General features: G+C 39.9%; 1 protein-coding gene across 7 annotated transcripts in view; it reads right to left on the bottom strand.

The window, feature by feature from the left end:
• Positions 1–19464, bottom strand: part of Acaca (acetyl-CoA carboxylase alpha) — a 270501-nt gene that overhangs the window by 184682 nt on the left and 66355 nt on the right. For all 7 annotated transcript variants that reach the window (XM_059271384.1, XM_059271383.1, XM_059271385.1 and 4 more), the window contains 3 exons: positions 16932–17184; positions 1910–2042; positions 40–178 (listed from right to left, as the gene is read on the bottom strand). In XM_059271384.1, the coding sequence (XP_059127367.1) occupies positions 40–178; positions 1910–2042; positions 16932–17184 (525 nt within the window). The remainder of the gene's footprint in view (positions 1–39; positions 179–1909; positions 2043–16931; positions 17185–19464) is intronic.

Below are 19464 nucleotides of genomic sequence, written 5' to 3'. Positions count from 1 at the left end.
ATGTTTTATACCTAAAGTGACATAAAGCTAGTAACTCACCTGCATTGGCTTTAAGGTCTTCAGGTGTAACCATGACAACAAATCGGATTGCACGTTCATTTCGAAACATTTCATAAGACCACCGACGGATAGATCTCATGCATTTCACTGCTGCAATACCATTATTGGCAATAAGAACCTGGGAGGAAGGGATATGATATGGGAAATGGAAGAAAAGGCAGCAAAGAAAGGCAGTGATAGAAAAACAAAGATTTTTACACATCTCCCTTTGTCTGAAAAAGAATTTCAAGCAAGAACTGTTGCTAGTCCAAGCTGCTAAGAAACAACTCTTGCAAGATCAAGCAATATTTTTAAATGTTAGCTAAGCAAATATTTCAACATGTACTAGCCAGAACTAATTCCTTTCTAACCTCATTTCTTGAAAAAAATTTAAAAATCATAAGTACTCATATTGTTTGTAAACTATTCTATCATAACTATTACTAAGAAACATGACATATCTCCAATAAGGAATGGGGGAAGGTTACACTGTGTGGTGTTATTCACTGTTCTCTATTGTAATAAGACACTTGGTAACAATTGCTGTTCTCCCATATGCTGAATCCCAGTGCTTAAGAATGAAAGAAACGGGGGCTACAGAGATGGCTCAGGGGTTAAGAGCACTGGCTGCTCCTCCAGAGGTCCTGAGTTCAATGCCCAGCAACCACATAGTGGCTCACAACCATCTGTAATGAGATCTGGTGCCCTCTTCTGGCCTGCAGGGATACATGCAGGCAGAACACTGTATATGTAATAAATAAATCTTTAAAAAAAAAAAAAAAAGAATGAAAGAAACTGCTTGGCTTCAGGGTCACAAGATCAGAAGAATCAAAAAATCCTGAGAAATTTCTGCATATAAGCCTTATATTTCCTAACATATAACTTGAAATCATAATCCGGAAAATATTAGCCTATAATAGATACATAATCTACCTTTATTGGGAGACAAATATAAGACACTGATAAAGTAATACTTTTACAAGAGGGAATACTGGTCCTTATTGTTTGATTTTTAATTACTATAAACTATTTCAACCAAGATATCCTCCTAGCTCTGGCAAGTTTTAGGTAACAATGACAAAGGATTGAGTTGTGTTTTTTTGGGGGGTGGGGGGGAGCGTGCATACAACCCAAATAATTTCATTACATAAGCTAGGTTGGCCATATCCCTTGATCTGTCTATGTCCACCTCCCAAGTGCTTCAAACTACCTGACATTTCTAAGTATTTCATGTAGCCTGTTTCCTCTAAACATCTCAAATATCTGGTAGAAGCCAGTAAGCACTCAATCTATCAGACTGTTTAAGTCTTGTCTTCTGAAACTCTCTCTACTTCTCTAAACCCAGTGCTATCACACTTATCCCCCACACCACCTGGCACTATACAAGGTTACCAACTATTCCTTACCCCCTTCTCCTGCCAGGCTAGTGTAGCTCTGCCTGCAAAACCACAAGATCTGCTGGGCAGTGGTGGCACACACCTTTAATCTCAGCACTCCTGAGGCAGAAGCAGGTGGATCTCTGAGTTGGAGGCCAACCTGGGCTACAGAGTAAGTTTTGGGACAGCCAGGGCTACACAAAGAAACCTTGTCTTGAAAACAAACAAAAAAACAAACAAACAAACCCACAAGATCTTTCAAAAAGAACATTAGAAGCAGAGTTCCAACTCCTTATCAACTATGACCAAATTGCCAGCATATAAACAGTGAAATTATGTATTAATAGCAAGCTAGGGAGACAGAAAGGACAACCTTGCATAAAAAGACAAAGTTTGTAAAAACCTAAGTACCATTCTGAACAAATCAAAACAACAAATCTAGGCATTAAACCTCACATACTTTAGGCAAAATTGTTTAGTAAGTTGCAACTTACCTTCTCAATCACTTTATTTCCCCCAAAACGAGTAACAAATTCTGCTGGAGAAGCCACAGTGAAATCTCTTTGTGAGTCTATTTTCTTTCTATCTCGACCTTGTTTTACTAGGTGCAAGCCAGACATGCTGGATCTATAAAAACAGAGAATACAAGAGAAACTTTACATAGGATTTCCTCACAACACTCATATCTTCTGAAAACCTTCCTTCTCACTACCATGCCACAACAGTACACCCCCAAGACCCTTGTGAGTCTACATGCTGGTAGATCACAGGAAAGGAAACAGTCCTCAGTGGATGTGATGGATCAAGCCTGTCATCCCAGCACTGTGAGGCTGTGACAGGAGGACTGCCTAGAGCTCCATGCTGATATGGGATAGAGTGAGACTTTTGTCTCAACATGAAAACAAGGGGCTGGAGAGGTGACTGATTACTCTAGCAGAGGACCTGAATTTAGTTCCCAGCAACTGCATGGTGGCTAATGCAGTTCCAGGGGATTGGACACCTTCCTCTGACCTTGGTAGACACCAGACACACATGTGGTGCACAGACATACATGCATTCATAACATTCATATACATAAAATAAATAAACCTAAGGAGGGGGCAGAAATGTTGGAGATTTAGTTCAGTTGTAGATGGAACACTAGTCTAGAAAGTACAAGGCCCTGAGTTCAATCACTAGCATGAAAAGGGGTGGGAGATAATCTATAAAAAAAGAGAAAGAAAAAATTCGGGGGGGGGGGGGGTGGCGGTGGCGGCACAACACACACCTTTAGTCCCAGCACTCAGGAGGCAAAGCCAGGCAGATCTCAGTGAGTTCGAGGCCAGCCTAGTCTACAGAGGGAGATCCAGGACAGGCACCAAAACTACACAGAGAAACCCTGTCTCTGAAAAAAAAAAAAAAAAAGAAAGAAAAGAAAAAAAAATTAATCAGTTTCCTAGGGTTAGCTGTCAGTAATTTACCATTTTTAGTGGAATATGTTGTTGCCCAAATACAGCACCTAAAACTTACTTATGAATTATGTAATACCTCCTTTTTTGTCTGCAGAACCTTCCATATCAAAATGGCAAAGGATGGAAGATTTTTCTTCAGATTTTGGCCTTGTAAACATAAACCACAGTCCCCACAGCCCAAGCTCCCTACAGCTGCTTCAAATCCAGGAAAGCAAGACAGATTATGCCCTGTCTACTTATTTAGCTGCTTCTAGAATATTCCTGATGGCCTCAAATTGTAGATGTTTTGTCTACTTTCATTGTTTTCCCACTCCATCTCTCTTCTTTTTTGGATTTTCTCCTTATATATGGTTCACACACAAATAAGTTGGTTTTCCAAAAAGACTCAGAGGAGAGAGAGAGAAATCTAAAATATTATATAGCTAGAAACAAGCTCTCTCTGCTTTAGCTGCAGAAGATATGTTTCAACAACAGCCACTTTGTTCTGACAGTCACCAGAGAAAAGCTCTGATGAGGGAATGTCTTTCTGTATGCTGTAAAAATATGTTGCTCTGATTGGTTGATAAATAAGGCCATTTGGTCTATGGCAAGGCAGCTTAGAGGCAGGTGGAAAATCCAAACCGATAGAGGAAAAAAAAAAAAAAGACAGAGCAGAGGAGATGCTGCCATGAGAAGCAAGATGTAAAGATACCGATAAGCCACAAAGCACATGGCAAAGTATGGATTTATAGAAATGGGTTAATTTAAGATGTAAGATCTAACTAACGAGAAGCCTGAGCCAGTAGACCACACAGTTCGTAATTAATATAAGCCTCTGTGTGTTCATTTGGGTCTGAGCGGCTGTGGGACCATGAGGCCACAGGAGCCAGGTGAGCACAGAAAAACTTTCAGCTACAAATGGCAACAGATAAGGGAAAATGATGGATGATATCATACTGTACACTGCAAATGTGTGTTGCTCTGATTAGTTGATAAATAAAGCTGTTTGGCCTTTATGCTTAGAGGCAGGTGGGAAATTCAAAGAGAGAGACAGGAAGAAGGCAGGTGGAGACGCCAGTGAGCTGCCCAAAGAACAACATGTAATGGGACACAGGTAAAGCCACAGAACATGTGGAGATACATAGATTAATAGTTATGGGCTAATTTAAGATACAAGAGTTAGCTAGCAAAAGGCCTGAGCCATGGCCATACAGTTATAATTAATATAAGCCTCTGTGTGTTTACTTGGGGGACTCGAGTGAGAGAGATCTGTCCCAACTGCCCAGGACACAGGAAATCTTCTGGCTACAAAGCTCCATGGCCCTTCCTGGCTGCCAGGAATACCTGCCAGGGAGGACCCTGGGTAAAAAGAAGCAAGGCTTACCACAACAACTAAGCCAAGAAAATAATGGGGTTGCAGAACACAGACAGACAGCACAACCAATCAAAACAAATTTAATATTGATTATTATTCTCCAAGAGGGGAAATGTCAGGCAATGGGTAGGGGAAAATTCAAGCAGGAAGGAAAATATGCCCTAACTAAGGAACTCTGAAAAAGTGAAAGGCATAATTCTAAATTTCAGGCCTAAATAGTAAAACCCAAAGACCATTCACCAAAATCTGATCATAAAGTATGGAGGTGGTACAAAAGAGACACAGAAAAGGCATGAATAACTCTTAGAAGGAAAGAGGGCCCAGACGATATTCTGGACAAAGAGGTCCACCTCTTTTTAAGCAAAGAAGAAAAGCCAAGCCAAAAACCAAGTGGGATGCATATACACTTGAAAATTAAATTTGCCATAGAAATGTAAAGTAATAAGCAATAGTGTAATGTTGCACAGTAATAGTTTCCTGATTTGGCTTTGATTAAGTAGATGTTCATGATATTGCACGCTTGTGGTGAGAGAAAAGGCAATCTATGGAACAACAGCCTGCTGAGACAAGTCCTCAGGATGGTCATAATACACTGAAGTCAGCCTGACTTAAATCCTGCACCACAAGAAAAAGAAATTTCTTGCCAAAATGCTGAATAGTGACAGCCTAATAACCTTCCAGAGAACCCTCCAATTCAGAAGTATACAATGACCTGGAGCACATGAAGAAGACACATGACCCAATCAGAAATATACAATGACCTGGAGCACACACAGAAGACACATGATCAGATACAAGGTAAGCAAGTAAGACAAACATATCTTAATCTTTTTTGTTTTTTGAGACAGGGACTTTCTATGTAGTCCTAGCTGCCCAGAAGCTCCTCACATAGATCCATCTGCCTCTCTCTGCCCCATCAGTGCTGGGATTAAAAGTGTGCACATCCATGCCCAGCTTTCTTAATCTTAATATACTGAGGTGACTATGGATGAAAAGCCTTCCAGGGCTACCTACCATGACCACCAGCCATAATAAAAAATCCAAGTCCAGGTTGTTCTCTATGTCATTGCATCATCCTTTCTCTACCACTTCAATGCTCAGTAAAGATGGTCAAGCATACCAATCCATTAGAGAAGGAAACTGCCACAGAGGAGCCCGCTCTCCCAGTGCATCTTCCTGATCAAAGTGGGCTGGGCAGTGTTGGCACACACCTTTAGTCCCAGCACTCGGGAGGCAGAGGCAAGCAGATCTCTCTGAGTTCAAGGCCAGCCTGGTCTACAAGGCCAGTTCCAAGACAGCCAGGGCTACACACAGAGAAACCCTGTCTTGAAAAACACAGTGTCTAAGAAAGGGTGTGGTGACACGTACCTTTAACTTCAGCAATCAGGAGTCAGGGACAGGCAGATTGTTGTATGAGGCTAGCCTGATCTACTAACAAGTTCTAAGCCAACCAGGGCTACATAGTGAGATCCTATCTAAAAAAAATAAATGAAATGAAAGAACTCATGTGTTAAAGGCTTGAGTCTCCACATTTAAGGTAAGGAGTGATTGGATCATTAAGCTCTGCCTCAGTGAGTTTATCCACTCATAGGTTCAAAGTTTGCTGGCGTAATTGGAAGGTATGGAAACTTGGAGGTGAAGAGGAAATGGACTACTGGAAACATGTTCTTGAAGGCTGGATCTTATCCAAGGTCCCCACCCTTCCTTTGTCTCGTTCTGTTTCACAGCTGCCATGAGTTGAGAAGCTCTGATCCATCAGCTCTCTGCCATGAAATCATTTGCCTCAGGCCTAAAGTAATAGAAACAACTGATAACAAACTGAAACCCCTGTCAGTGTGAGCCACAATAAACCTCCCTCCACCCTCTCTTTTTGCTTTTTCAAGACAAGGTTTCAGGCTGGAGAGAGAACTCAGCAGTTAAGAACACAAACTGCTCTTCCAGAGGGCCCAGGTTCAATTCCCAGGACCCACATGAAGCGCTTAACTGTCAATTTCCAGGATCCAACATCTTCACACAGACAAACATATAGGCAAAACACCAATAAAATAAAAATTAAAAAAAAAGACCAGGTCAGCCTGGTCTACAGAGTGACCAGCCAAGGCTACACAGGGAAACAAAAAACAAACAAAAGGAGAGTTTAACTCAGTAGGGTGTGGTGGTACAGACCTTTTACCCAGCAAGGCAGATAGTTCTGAGTTTGAAGCTAGCCTGATCGACAGAAGGAGTTCCAGGACAGCCAGGGTACACAGAGACCCTACCTCAGAAACCAAAACCCTAAAAAATTAATTAATTAATTAAAAGTCAGGTGTACCCATCATATGCCTGTAACCCCAGTGCTGGTGGGGTTGGGGAGGACACATTGGGTCTTGCTGTTTGTCAGGTTCAAGAGACTTGTCTCAAAATAAGGCAGGGTACCAGAACGGGTTACTTGTACACCATTACACAACCGTGTACATATACCACAAACATGTACACAGACACACACAAATCACAATGAAAAAACTGAATAATAATAAAAATATATTTTAGCCGGGCGGTGGTGGCGCATGCCTTTAATCCCAGCACTCGGGAGGCAGAGGCAGGTGGATCTCTGTAAGTTCGAGGCCATATATATATATATATAATATATATATATATATATATATTATATATATATCAAAACGAGGGATTTAAGATGATCTAATGGCTGGATAGAGAAACAGATATATGATAAAACAAATATAGAAAAAATATTAGTGGTAGAATCTAGGAACTAAGCATGTAAGTACTCTCTGAAAAATCCTTTCACTTTGCTGAGTGGCTTAATCTAATTAAATTTGCTAAATATGGCAATTATAGAAATTCCTAACAAAGCTATGGAAAATTAGCATTAGGGGAAAGAAACTGAGTGAAAGATACCTAGGAATGCTATCTTTGTAACTTTTCTGTAAATATAAAATTTTTAAATGAAAAGACATTTAAAGTAAGGTTTTTTTGTTTGTTTTGTTTTGTTTTGTTTGTTTTGTTTTTTGAGACAGGGTTTCTCTGTGTAGCCCTGACTGTTCTGGAACTCACTCTGTAGGCCAGGCTGGCTTCGTAAAATTAAGTTTCAAAAATATTTTAATAACACAAGAAAGTGTTACATTAGAAAAACTGAACTGTGTAATTACCAGGACATTATTTTTAATGAAATGTATTGTTAAGCAGTAAAAAACTGAAAGAAAACTTTAAATAGTGATTATCACTGGATGAAACTATTTTAGATTGTTAGTTCCTTTTTATATTTGTCAGAATTCTAACTTTTCTACCATGAACGTATTTTTTTAATAATTAAAAAATAGAAAACAAGGGCTGGCGAGATGGCTCAGAAGTTAAAAGCACTGGCTGCTCTTCCAGAGAATCTGGGTTCAATTCCCAGCACCCACATGGCAGCTCACAACTGTCTGAAACTCCAGTTCCAGGGAATCTGACACCCTCACACAGACATATATGCAGGCAAAACACCAATGAATATAAAATAAAAATCAATTATTAATAAAACAATAAATGCAAACTTCACTTGAGAATTTATGCCAATAGAAAGAAGACAGGGGAGAAACTCATGAAATATAGGAGAAGTATAACATCGTGGAACAGAGCTTTACTTGTAACAATCATACAACTGTATAGAATGGACTCCTGAGTCTGAAATACATACACTGGTCACAGACAGCTCCTGTTTTCAGAATGGAAAGGAGGAAAGGGTAAGTGACAGAGAAAGAGACTACTGCCCCCAGCAAGAGCACCAAGTTGCAGATCTCATAATGACCTTCTCTGTCTACTCACTACTATGGTACCATGGCAACTGGGAACCACAGAATATTAAGGAAAGAGCACTGAAAGAAAATTTGGAAAGCTACTGGAGGAAGGAGGAAAACTTAGGCAAGCCAAATGAGAAATGCTAAGAGAAACATAAAGCACCCTCACAGGCTGCCTATAAGTAAAGCCATGATAGGAACTGCAACAAGAGCCAGTTCCATACTTACTATATTAAAGCTTGACACAAACGAGCCAAGAGAGGGAAAAGGCATGTGACTTTAATAATGGTTATTCTCAGTGTAAGAACTGTAACAATCACGGTACATGTTTTATGTAACCAAGCCTTTCAACACTAAATATCCAAATTTTATGCCAAAGACTGAAGCTTCCCAGGCAAACCATTTTATCAAGCCAGGCACAGTGGCACAAGCCTGTAAATCTAGCATTCAAGAGAGAAAGTCAGTATGATCCCGTGTTCAATGCCAGCCTGGGCTACAAAGCAACTTCAAGGCTAGCCTGAGCTTCATGGTTTAAGACCCTGTTTCAAAATCAAAACAAGAAAACTATCTCGATTAAGGGTTACATGATAGTTGGAGGCTAAGGCAGGAGACTTTTGAGCTCAAGGCCAGCTTGGGCTACATAACAAGGCCATGTTTCAAAGAAATTTTTAAGCAAACATTTAAACCACATTATATTGGGTGTGGCACATTTTATATTCCTTAAAGCTTTAGCAGCCATTATTTGATTTTATCTCTATCACCAGACTTTAATGAAGTTATTAAACTGATTAAAGCCATAAAACTCAAGAAGTTTAAGTGAGACTAAATAAAAAAAATCCCATTTCTATGCCAAACAAAAATAGTTTAGCTATAAGTAAAAGCTCCATTCTTCATAGATTTTAACAAAAACGGCCATCTTCACCATGACTATGAAACTGACTACACTACTAGTGGTAAGGCAGTGCCAAAATGGTGCCGCCACTGCTCAACCGAAGAGTGCAGATGATAAGTCTGCCTTTCTTTTCCTTGCACCAGATAATAATCACTAGCAATCATACACGTATTTCCATGAATTATTAACTTCCTCTCAAACAAGTCTCTGGTCAATATCACAAAAGGCAGGGTGCAGGAGTGGGGTGGTAATATAATTAAGAAACTTAAGAGGACCAGATGTGGTGATGCATGCCTTAAATCCCAGCACTCAGGAGGGAGAGGCAGGAGGAGCTCTGTGAGTTTGAGGCCAGCTGGGTCTATGCTGTGGGATGTATGGCAAATGTGTTGCTGATTAATCAATAAAACACTGATTGGCCGTTGGCTAGGCAGGAAGTATAGGCGGGGCAAGGAGGAGAATAAAGCTGGGAAGTAGAAGGCTGAGTCAGAGAGACACTGCCAGCCGCCATCATGACAAGCTGCATGTGAAGATCCTGGTAAGCCACGAGCCATGTGGCAAGGGATAGATTTATGGAAATGAATTAATTTAAACTGTAAGAACAGTTAGCAAGAAGCCTGCCACGGCCATACAGTTTGTAACCAATATAAGTCTCTGTGTTTACTTGGTCGGGTCTGAGTGGCTGTGGGACTGGCAGGTGAGAGAGATTTGCCTTGACTGTGGGCCAGGCAGGAAAACTCAAGCTACAGGTCTAAATAGTGATTTCCAGGCCATCCAAAGCCAAAAAGAAAAAGAAGCTTCAGTGAGGAAGGCAGTGAGATGGCTCAGCAGGTAAAACCACTTACTGCCAAGCCTGATGAATCGAGTTTGACCCCAGAGCCCACAATGTGAAAGGACAGTTATCCCTCTGACCTCTGCATATGTAGCAGGACACAAATAAATAAATTTAAAAAATTTTTCTTCAAAAGAAATTCAAGAGATGTAAAATATAATGTGTGGTGTTGCATATTTGTTTGATTGAATGTATTAGAATTTGGATGTATATTAAATGAGATGAAAAAAATTAAGATTTATCTTTATTATTATTTTTTGTTTTTGTTTTTTTGAGATAGGGTTTCTCTGTGTAGCCTTGGCTGTCCTAGAACTCACTCTGTAGACCAGGCTGGCCTAAAACTCACAGAGATCCTCCTGCCTCTGCCTCCTGAGAGCTGGTAATAAAGCATGTGCTACCACCACCTGGCTTATCTTTAACACTTTTAATTATTGGGGGCAGGGAGGTGTATATGCACCCTTAACCACTGAGCTATCTTTCAAGCCTGACACAAAAAATTTTGAAATAGAAAGATGGAGAGTTTTAGCAGCTTAGGTCTATAATATGTCAGGCCCGAGATTTCAATCTACCATAACCACACCACCAAAAAAGGCAGTTTATAAAAGTGTGCACAATATGACCTCATTTCAGTATAACAAAACATATATGGGGCTGGAGAGGTGGCTCAGTGGTTAAGAGCACTGGCTGCTCTTCCAGAGGACCCAGACTTCATTCCCACACAACTGCCAACAACAGTCTATTATAACTCCAGTTCCAAGCCATCTGACACCCTGTTCTGCCTCTGAGGCACTATGCATGTGGTACTTAGCAAAACACCCAGACACATAAAATATAAATTGTTAAACAATTAAAACAAGAAATGTGTGCGTAGCATGGCAAGATGGTTAAACACTTGGGAGGCAGAAGCAGGAGGATAGCAGAAAGCTCCAGGACAGAGAGGGATACATAAGAAGACCCTGTCTCAAAAAGAAGAAAAGAAAGGTGAAGAGAAGGAAAAGAAACACACATGTGTAATTGGGTATATGCATAGAAGAAGATTCAGAGGAGCTGGAGAAATGGCTCAGTGGTTAAAAGCACTTGCTGCTCTTTCAAGAGGACTTGAGTTTGGTTCCCAGCACCTACAGTAGTCAGGAAATTCATAACCACCTATCACTACAGTTCCATGGGATCTAATGCCCTCTTTGGATCTCTGAGAGTACTGCCCTTACGTAGTATACATACACCCAGACAGACACTCATAGTCATAAATAAAAATTTAAAAAAAAAGAAAAGAAAAGAAAAGAATTCAGGAGACTGGAGCTGGAGAGATGGCTCAGAGGTTAAGAGCACTGGCTGCTCTTCCAGAGATCCTGAGTTCAATCCCCAGCAACCACATGGTGGCTCACAACCATCTATAATTCCAATCCGGTGTCCTCTTCTGGCATGTAGGCAGAACACTGTATACAAAAAAAAAGAAAAGAAAAAAGAAAAAAGAAAGAAGAGAGGAGGAGGAGGAGGAGAAGAAGAAGAAGAAGAAGACGGCAACTAAGGAGAGTATTAGCAGAGTAATCTCTGGTTGGTGGATATATAAGCCTTTATTTTCTATACTGTTCACTTTTCAAATACTTTCCATCCCTTTGAAGTAAGGATGACTGAATTAAAGACCTGCTCAAAGAAACCATAAGTCTGATAGAAGAGCTGACAGTTAGAACTCTGACTAGTTTCCACATTCAGTCATGTGACCTTAGGCATGTTATGTCTTAGTTCCCCACCTGTATATTGTGGGAATGATAACACCACACTCGTCTCACTGGCTGTGCTGAAGATTAAGTGTGACACTCCACACAAAACACAGCAGTGTCTGACATACACTAAAGCACTGATGAATACTCTCTATTATTAGTATTATTTTCTAATCAGTCACTCAGAAAACACGACTGAGTGTTATTAGCTCAATAACAGAACTAAATAAACATGAAGCCCTGGGTTCAATCCCAAGCACTAATACATAAAAAAGTGAAAAACCGAATAGGCTGTATCAGAAAAAAATAGGCCCCATCACTCAAAGCCAATACCAGATTCTCTACAAACCTTACCTTAACACTATTATATCCTAGAGAGAAATATATGCACAGAACTCCGTGTTGTTTTTTAAAGTCTACAACAGTGAAAAAAGTTATCTGGGATCCAATTCCAAACTGACTCATAAATTGTTTGTTTGGTGTCACAGGAGAAACTACAAGTAATTTCTAATTACAAAAGAGCTTTGCTTGGGGCTGGAGGGATGGCTCAGAGGTTAAGAACACTGTTCTTCCAGAGGTCCTCAGTTCAATTTCCAGCAACCACATGGTGGCTCACAACCATCTATAATGAGATCGGGTGCCCTTTTCTGGCCTGCAAGGACACATGCAGGCAGAACACTATACATAATAAATAAATACATCTTTTTTTTTTTTTTTTTTTTTTAAAAAAGAGCTTTGCCAGGTAGTGGTGGGGCACATCTTCATTCCTAGCACTGGAGGCAGAGGTGGGCAGATCTCTGTGAGTTCGAGGCCAATCCAGTCTACAGAGCAAGTTCCAGGAAAGCTAGGGCTGTTATATAGAGGAAACCCTGTCTCCAAAAAAAAAAAAACAAAAACAAAACAAAAAAAAAAAAAAACAAGCAAGCAAACAAATAAGAGAGAGAGAGAGCTTCAAAATTCCCTAGGTTCTTCTGAAGAGTCCAACATCTTACAGGCAATCATATCTAAATTCTCAATTTTCAAAAGATGAATGGCAAGAACATAATTCACTTTCACAGAGCCCACTTTGTCCTTGAACCCAGGCTATGGTACATCTTCCGCCCAACTCATGTGCATTCAGATGATAACAATTAGAGATACTTCCACATAAAGTCCTTAACCTGATCAGTCAGTATTTTGACCATATTATTTTATGGTGTTTATGAGAAAACTGAGATGGAGTTTCAAATATAAACCTGACGTAGGTTTAAGAATCACAGTGCCAGGGCTGGAGAGATGGCTTACAAGTTGGGAGCACTGACTGCTCTTCCAGAGGACCTGGTTTCAATTCCCAGCACCACATGGCAGCTTACAACTGTCTGTAACTCCAGTTTCAGGAGCACACAAGTGGTGTACAGCTATACATGCAGGCAAAATAATCATATACATAAAGTAAATATATATATATATATATATATATATATATATATATATATATATCACAGTACCCTAAGAGGTTAAAGACCAAAATATGGGGAATAATTTGCTTCTACTTGGATTTTAACCAGGAATTCGGTATACCAGTCGGCAAAACTGTTTACAATGGGTTGACATCATGTGGTGCATTTTAAGTATGCAGGACCATCTGACCTTAAGTGCATCAAAGAAACTACCAAAATTAAAACAAATACGACAATTCTATTAAATGCCACCAAATCATATACTAGTTACCAAAATTAAGATGTATGCATTTAGTCTTTTAACAGTCTTTCTTCTGAAATGTACAATTAATTAATGATTTTTCAGAGATATATCATCTTAACTATAGCTGATAAGCCCAGGTTGATCTTATCTAACAATTAAAAAGCCTTAGCAGTTTTTCAATGAGACTTACTTATCCCCACCAAGTTGTGACTATTTAAGTCCTTATTTTCAAATAATTGGGTGATAAAGCTTAGGAAGTGATTTAGCCAATCTTTCAGTGACTCTGGAAAAACATGATGCATGTCTTCTCCATCCCTAGAAAAGTCTATTTTCTAATCCTGCTTATCCATCAGACCACTAAAATGTTCACTTAGCACCCAACATGAAGATCACAGCAACTATTTCACTTTGTTTCAGACGGCCCTAGTTAACACTTGTGAGGAATAGGCCTGTCCCCTTAACCTCTATCACGCAGGAAAGATCAGACTATTCATTCTAGGAGGTGCTAGTAAACTCAACCAGTTTAGACTCAGTATTCAGAGTGAAAGCAGTGCCTGAATCATCATTATCTTCATTTTTCAGAGAGGAAATAAATTCAAGGAAAAGTTATGGATTGCCAGTGGTCACACACAATTTAATTAGCTACAGATGTCATTAGAAGTACTCCTGTCAAAAGAAAGAATTTAAGTTACTCCCAAAGACATTGTTATGTCCACAGATGAATTAGATAAAGAAGTCTTGTTCTATCTGGAACATCAGCTGAGAAATCAGTGGAAACTGGCAACTGTCCTCTTCCCAGGCTGCTGATCACACTCCTACCCATGAGCAACAACCATGAGAGTTCTGGCAACAATGAGGCATCCAAGACACTACAGCCACGCCACTGACCACACAGCCTCTGCCTGACAGCCACGGACCTTGGGAATGCTTGGCACCTACATACTGCCTCAGAATATCATCAGCCGAGTTTCCTGTAATAGCACTTATTGCACCATTGCCAAACTCAGTGTCCTAATTCAACAACTGAATCTTATGTTTCACATAAAATTAAGTTAGATTTCTCAAAGCAGTGCAACTTCAAAGATTTAACACTAACCTAGTCTTTCTCAATAGGGGAGTATGACATTTTGAGACCAATTCTTGGTTGTGTGGGATGATATACTGAATTATAAAAGCAGTGATGGCAATGTTGAGAGAGGGTCTCTTTATATAGCCTTGGATGTCCTGGAACTCACTATGTAGACCAGGCTAGCCTCAAATTCAGAGAGCTGTCTGTCTCCGCCTCCTGAACACGGGGATTAAAGGAATGTGCCACCTCCTCCAGTTCTATTGCAAAAGTTTTAGTACCGCCAGTCCTCTGTCCTCAGCAGTTCTCAACCCCACACACTTCCAAATGACTTTGAGGGGACAATACCACCAGTACTAACCTAAGGGTCAACCTAAGTGAACCATAAAGTAAACATGTTTGTATAAAGTCCTCATTTCTAGTCCCTGATGCTAATTCTTCTTTCTGACCTGAAGTTAGGTGAATACTTTGTTCATTAATGCCAGAAAATCAACATTATCAGAAATACTTACAAAAATTGTAAAAAAAAAAAAAAAAAAAAAAAAAAAAAATAAGTTGTAAGGTCAGTAACCAGTAAAACAATTACAAAAATGCAACCAGGACATTTGAGTTTGAACTCTCAACCTCAACCAAGTTATTTTCCCTCTTCAGACCTCAGTTTTCTCATCTAGTAAAACAAAAGCATTTGGCTAGTCAGGCAAGGTAGTTTGTCCCTGTAATCAGAGCAATCAGGAGGCTAAGCCAGGACAAGCCCAAGTTTAAGGTCGGCCTAAGAAGTAAGAGATCCTGTCCTAGCTGGGCAGTGGTGGCCCATGCCTTTAATCCCAGCACTTGGGAGGCAGAGGCAGGTGGATCTCTGTGAGCTCAAGGCCAGCCTGGTCTACAAAGTGAGATCCAGTACAGCTAGGACTGTTACACAGAGAAACCCTGTCTTGGGGAAAATCAAAACAAAAAACAACAAAAAGAGATCCTGTCTTGACAAATACATTTTTAAAAAAAAAACACTAAAACTTATGTAAGTTATCTGCTTCATTACAAGTCCCAGGAATCATGAAGTAAACCATATCTAATTTGCTTTATCCTTCTGACCTCCATATAGCTTAAATGGGAGTGATTATTAATATACACTAACTGCTTCATCTTAGAGAAGCTAGGATTCCAAGCCCCATGGACAATAACAAAGAATTACCAGAACCAGTATGGAATTTTACTATAGAGTCAATATCTTTTTTGTTTTGTTTTATTTTTCTTTCATTTTTCTTTATTAAGAAATTTTCTACTCACTCCACATTGTTTTATTTTTCAAGACAGGGTTTCTCTGTGTAGTTTTGGTGGATGTCCTGGATCTCGCTCTGTAGACCAGGCTGGCCTCAAACTGAGATCTGCCTGGCTCTGCCTCCTGAGTGCTGAGATTAAAGGCATGCGCCACCACTGCCCAGCCTAGAATCAATATCTTGATATACAAAAAGGAGCCTAATTATTTTATGACCCATTAATAACAGACTATCAAGATAATAACAGTAGCAGCACCTACCCTAACTGTGTTTATCTAGGTTAGAACTATAATACTTATTCTCAGTGTACATTAGAATCACCTGGATAGCATTTTGTTTGTTCGTTCTACTCTGTGTGTGTGTGTGTGTGTGTGTGTGTGTGTGTGTGTGTGTGTGTTTGTGTGTGTGTGTGAGAGAGAGAGAGAGAGAGAGAGAGAGAGAGAGAGAGAGAGAGAGAGGGAAATTTCTAGGGATGAGGTTTATTTCCTAAGGTTTACTCACAAATGAATGATAAACACATGTGACCCAAACTCTTTAAACCTAAGAACTGAAAAGCAAATGACTAAACTAGTTACCTAATCAACCATCAGTCAAAGGGTATGGTCGCTCATCCCAGTATCTCAGCACTCCAGTAACTCTAGCATTCTAAAGGCCAGGGCAGGAAAATTAGGAGTTTAATGTCTGCCTGGGCTACATAGTGAGTTTGAGGCCAGCCTGAGTTACATAAGACCCTGTCCCAGAACAAAACCAAAAAAAATGGTTACTTTAACATGAATGAGCTGGCACACACCTGTAATACCTACACTTAGAAGCTGGAGTGAGGAAGATCAAGAATTCAGGGCAATTTGGAGCTACATTAGATCTTGTTTCAAAAATACAAATAAAAAAGGCAAAATGTCCCTAGGCACTGTGTATGGTCCCAGCACTCAGGAAGCAAAAGCAGGAAGCTCTCAACGAGCTCCAGGCCAGCCTGCTCTGTATAAGAAGTTCCAGTCCAACCAGGGGTAATGGAACCCTATCTCAAAACACAATCAACAAAATCCACAAGGGCTAAGGATGCGGATCAGTGGTTGAGTGTTTGCCTACCATGTGTAAGGTCCTGGGCTCAATCTCTAGCACTGATGGGGTTGGGGGGAGACTACAAATTTAGCCAAATCTGCAAAATTCCTATCAATCAATGAAAGTTACAACATTGTTAATCAAAGTGCTACAGAAGCTGAAATTGCTCAACATAACTTTCATTCACTGGGTCATATTGAAGGACCTAGTATGTATAAAGAATGGTAAAAAGCTAAGAGGAATATATAGGAAAAGATAGTCCCCAAACCTGAAAAGTGCATAATTTCCTAGTCAGAAGATGGGCCCAGTGAATGGAGGTGACGTTAATATATTCTTCTTCCTTTCAGAACATGAGAGTGAAAATAACAAGAGAGTAAATAAACACATTACCCATGAAGCAACTCTTCTCACCTCATGTGAAAGGCCAAACCATCCTGTAAAGCAGAGATCCCCAAATCAGAAAGCGTATCAGAGCTGACAGAAGCTGGTGACAGGGAGCCCTCCTTCTCCTCTAGTAGATCCAGCTTGACCAGGTTACTGATCTCATCTTCCGAGTTGTCTTCGGACACAGACCCAATTATGAATCGGGAGTGCTGGTTCAGCTCCAGAGTTTTGGCCAACGGAGATGGTTCATCCATTATTCTTTCAAAATAAGCTCTCAGCGCTATGGGGAAAATGAAGAGAAAAGTAGGTTATAGGCAATAACGTATAGGTGAGGACACTCAAAAAGAATAAGTCATAAACCACAAGCGGCCCTCGGAAATAAGACTGAGTCTGAGAACTAGTTTCCTTGGCTACTCTAGTCCAGCATTTTTGTTTCCTCCAAGGGAGGAAAAGAAAGATCATGGTAACTATGCTTATAAATTAAAAGTTTTATTTTCCTCAGAAAGTATTTCTCACAATCTATAAGCCATTCTCCATCTCTTACTCAGTGATACTGAATGGATAATTATGATCTATGGGAACCTTTCATTGTAAGCGAAAGCTGTTGTGAGACTGTGACTCCTCTGTAGCATTGTGGGCAGTGAGTGCTACGAGTTTAGGGAGACTGGCTATTGCTTGAAACTCAGTGTTTAAACTACATAATGATCTCCTGGTTCCAAACACCACGTAATGAAAGGTTATGAATTTTATTAAGCACACACATTTAAAGTAAAACAATAAACAAGAAACCTTGAGTTTCATGAGTTTATTTTTCTCAAACTGAATATTTTAAAAATCTACCCCCAAATATTATTTTTGTTGTTCAATTATGTACACAGAATTGGTAGAGGAAGTGAATCTACCACCAAATTTTAAATCTGTATTCAAAGTAGTTTATGTATCATCTCAAACACTATTTTTCTAGATATAGGACCTTACTAGTCAAGATTAGCTATTGTCAATAGCTAACAAACTTAACCAAAATAGTTATCAGTTCTTGGACCTATCTTAGACCAACTGTTTCAGAAGCTCTAGGCTGAGGTATAATAGTGTTTTAACAAAACCTAAAGCTGAAGAATCACTGTGCTGCAAGAGGAAAACAACAATAACAAATTGCCAGGAATACAAGAAAATATAATAGGGAAAATTAAGAAAAAAGAAAAAACAAAATATCTGAACATTCTGGAAGGGAGCTGAGTTACTTATTTTTGAAACTAGCATTAATAAATACAGAAGTGAGGCAATGAGGGGGAGGAGAAAAGGTATAAAGGAAGGGGCAGAGGAGAACAAGACAGGATACCATGGGGGAAGTAAGACAAAATACCACTTTCTATACTATGTAGACTCTAGATTTAAACGTATCTCTGTGTGTATATACATGCATATCTATGGCATGGAAATAGAAAATGAGTATTTGAGTTGAGAAAGGGGACCAGTAAGAGTGGAAAGAGGGACTGGAAAGGGCAGTGCAAGGGTGAACGTGAGTAATATACAATGATCTACATGTATGATAAATGTCTAAATGAAACCCATTGCTTGTACATTAAAATAACAAAACAAAAATCAAATATAAAAGTTCTAGGTCAGAGGAGTAACTCAGTGGTAAAGCACTTACCTAACACACAGGAGGCCATTTCAAACCCCAGAAATGGAAAAAAAAATTGTCTAAATTTGCTATACATTTACATTGTAATATTATATTTCTATCTTTTTCTTTTTAAGTCTCCAAATTGTATGGAGTTCAGTCCAAAAGAAAACCAAATCATTAGAAGAAAAAAAGGGAGTTAGGGAATAACAGGCAAAGAAAAAGGGACATTCTAACATATTGACCATTCTGAAGAATATTAAGATACAGCAGTAGAAAATCAATTTTTTGGGAGAGGGCAAAGAAGAGACAGCATCTCATAGTCTGGCTAACCCCAAACTTCTACAGCCGAGTCTGCCTTTCTTGCCTCTCCCTCCTAACAGCTGGGACTACAGGTGTACACCACCACACCTGGCTTACACCTGTCTTTACAAAGGAACTAAGGCACACAACATGAACACTATAACTTATAATCTGACTGAAATTTGATGGTCACAAAAATAAACTTCATAAGCCGGAAGAAGGCCATTGCTAATAAACTAGGGTCCCCAGGCTATTGAGTGAAAGGCTCAACACAGCCAGCTTCAAGCTGTCCTCTCCTTAGCTGCCAGTACCAGGTGGCCTTTCTAAGGCTGCACAGACTGGAAACAGCTCGGTGTTTACCAGCTCTGATGCCTGCCCAGCTGTCAGCACCTGTACTGCTGCTCCCCAGCACAAGCATGCACACCACCAGAAAGGGAGGTCATGCCTGGAAAATCACTGAGTAGCCGCCCAGACACTCTAGAAGCCACCACAGCCTGTCCCATTTCCATTGATTCTAGTCCTAAATTAGAGAGAAAGTAGTGGGTCATCACCATGGTTAGACTCCTCTTTCACTTGCCAATATTCTTCGTGAAAGACAACAGAAACCCCACAATTGAACATCTTGGCACATGA

This window comes from Peromyscus eremicus, chromosome 8a (genome assembly GCF_949786415.1).
Source record: "Peromyscus eremicus chromosome 8a, PerEre_H2_v1, whole genome shotgun sequence".
Classification (NCBI taxonomy): Eukaryota; Metazoa; Chordata; class Mammalia; order Rodentia; family Cricetidae; genus Peromyscus; species Peromyscus eremicus.
This window is presented reverse-complemented; position numbering and strand designations above follow the sequence as displayed.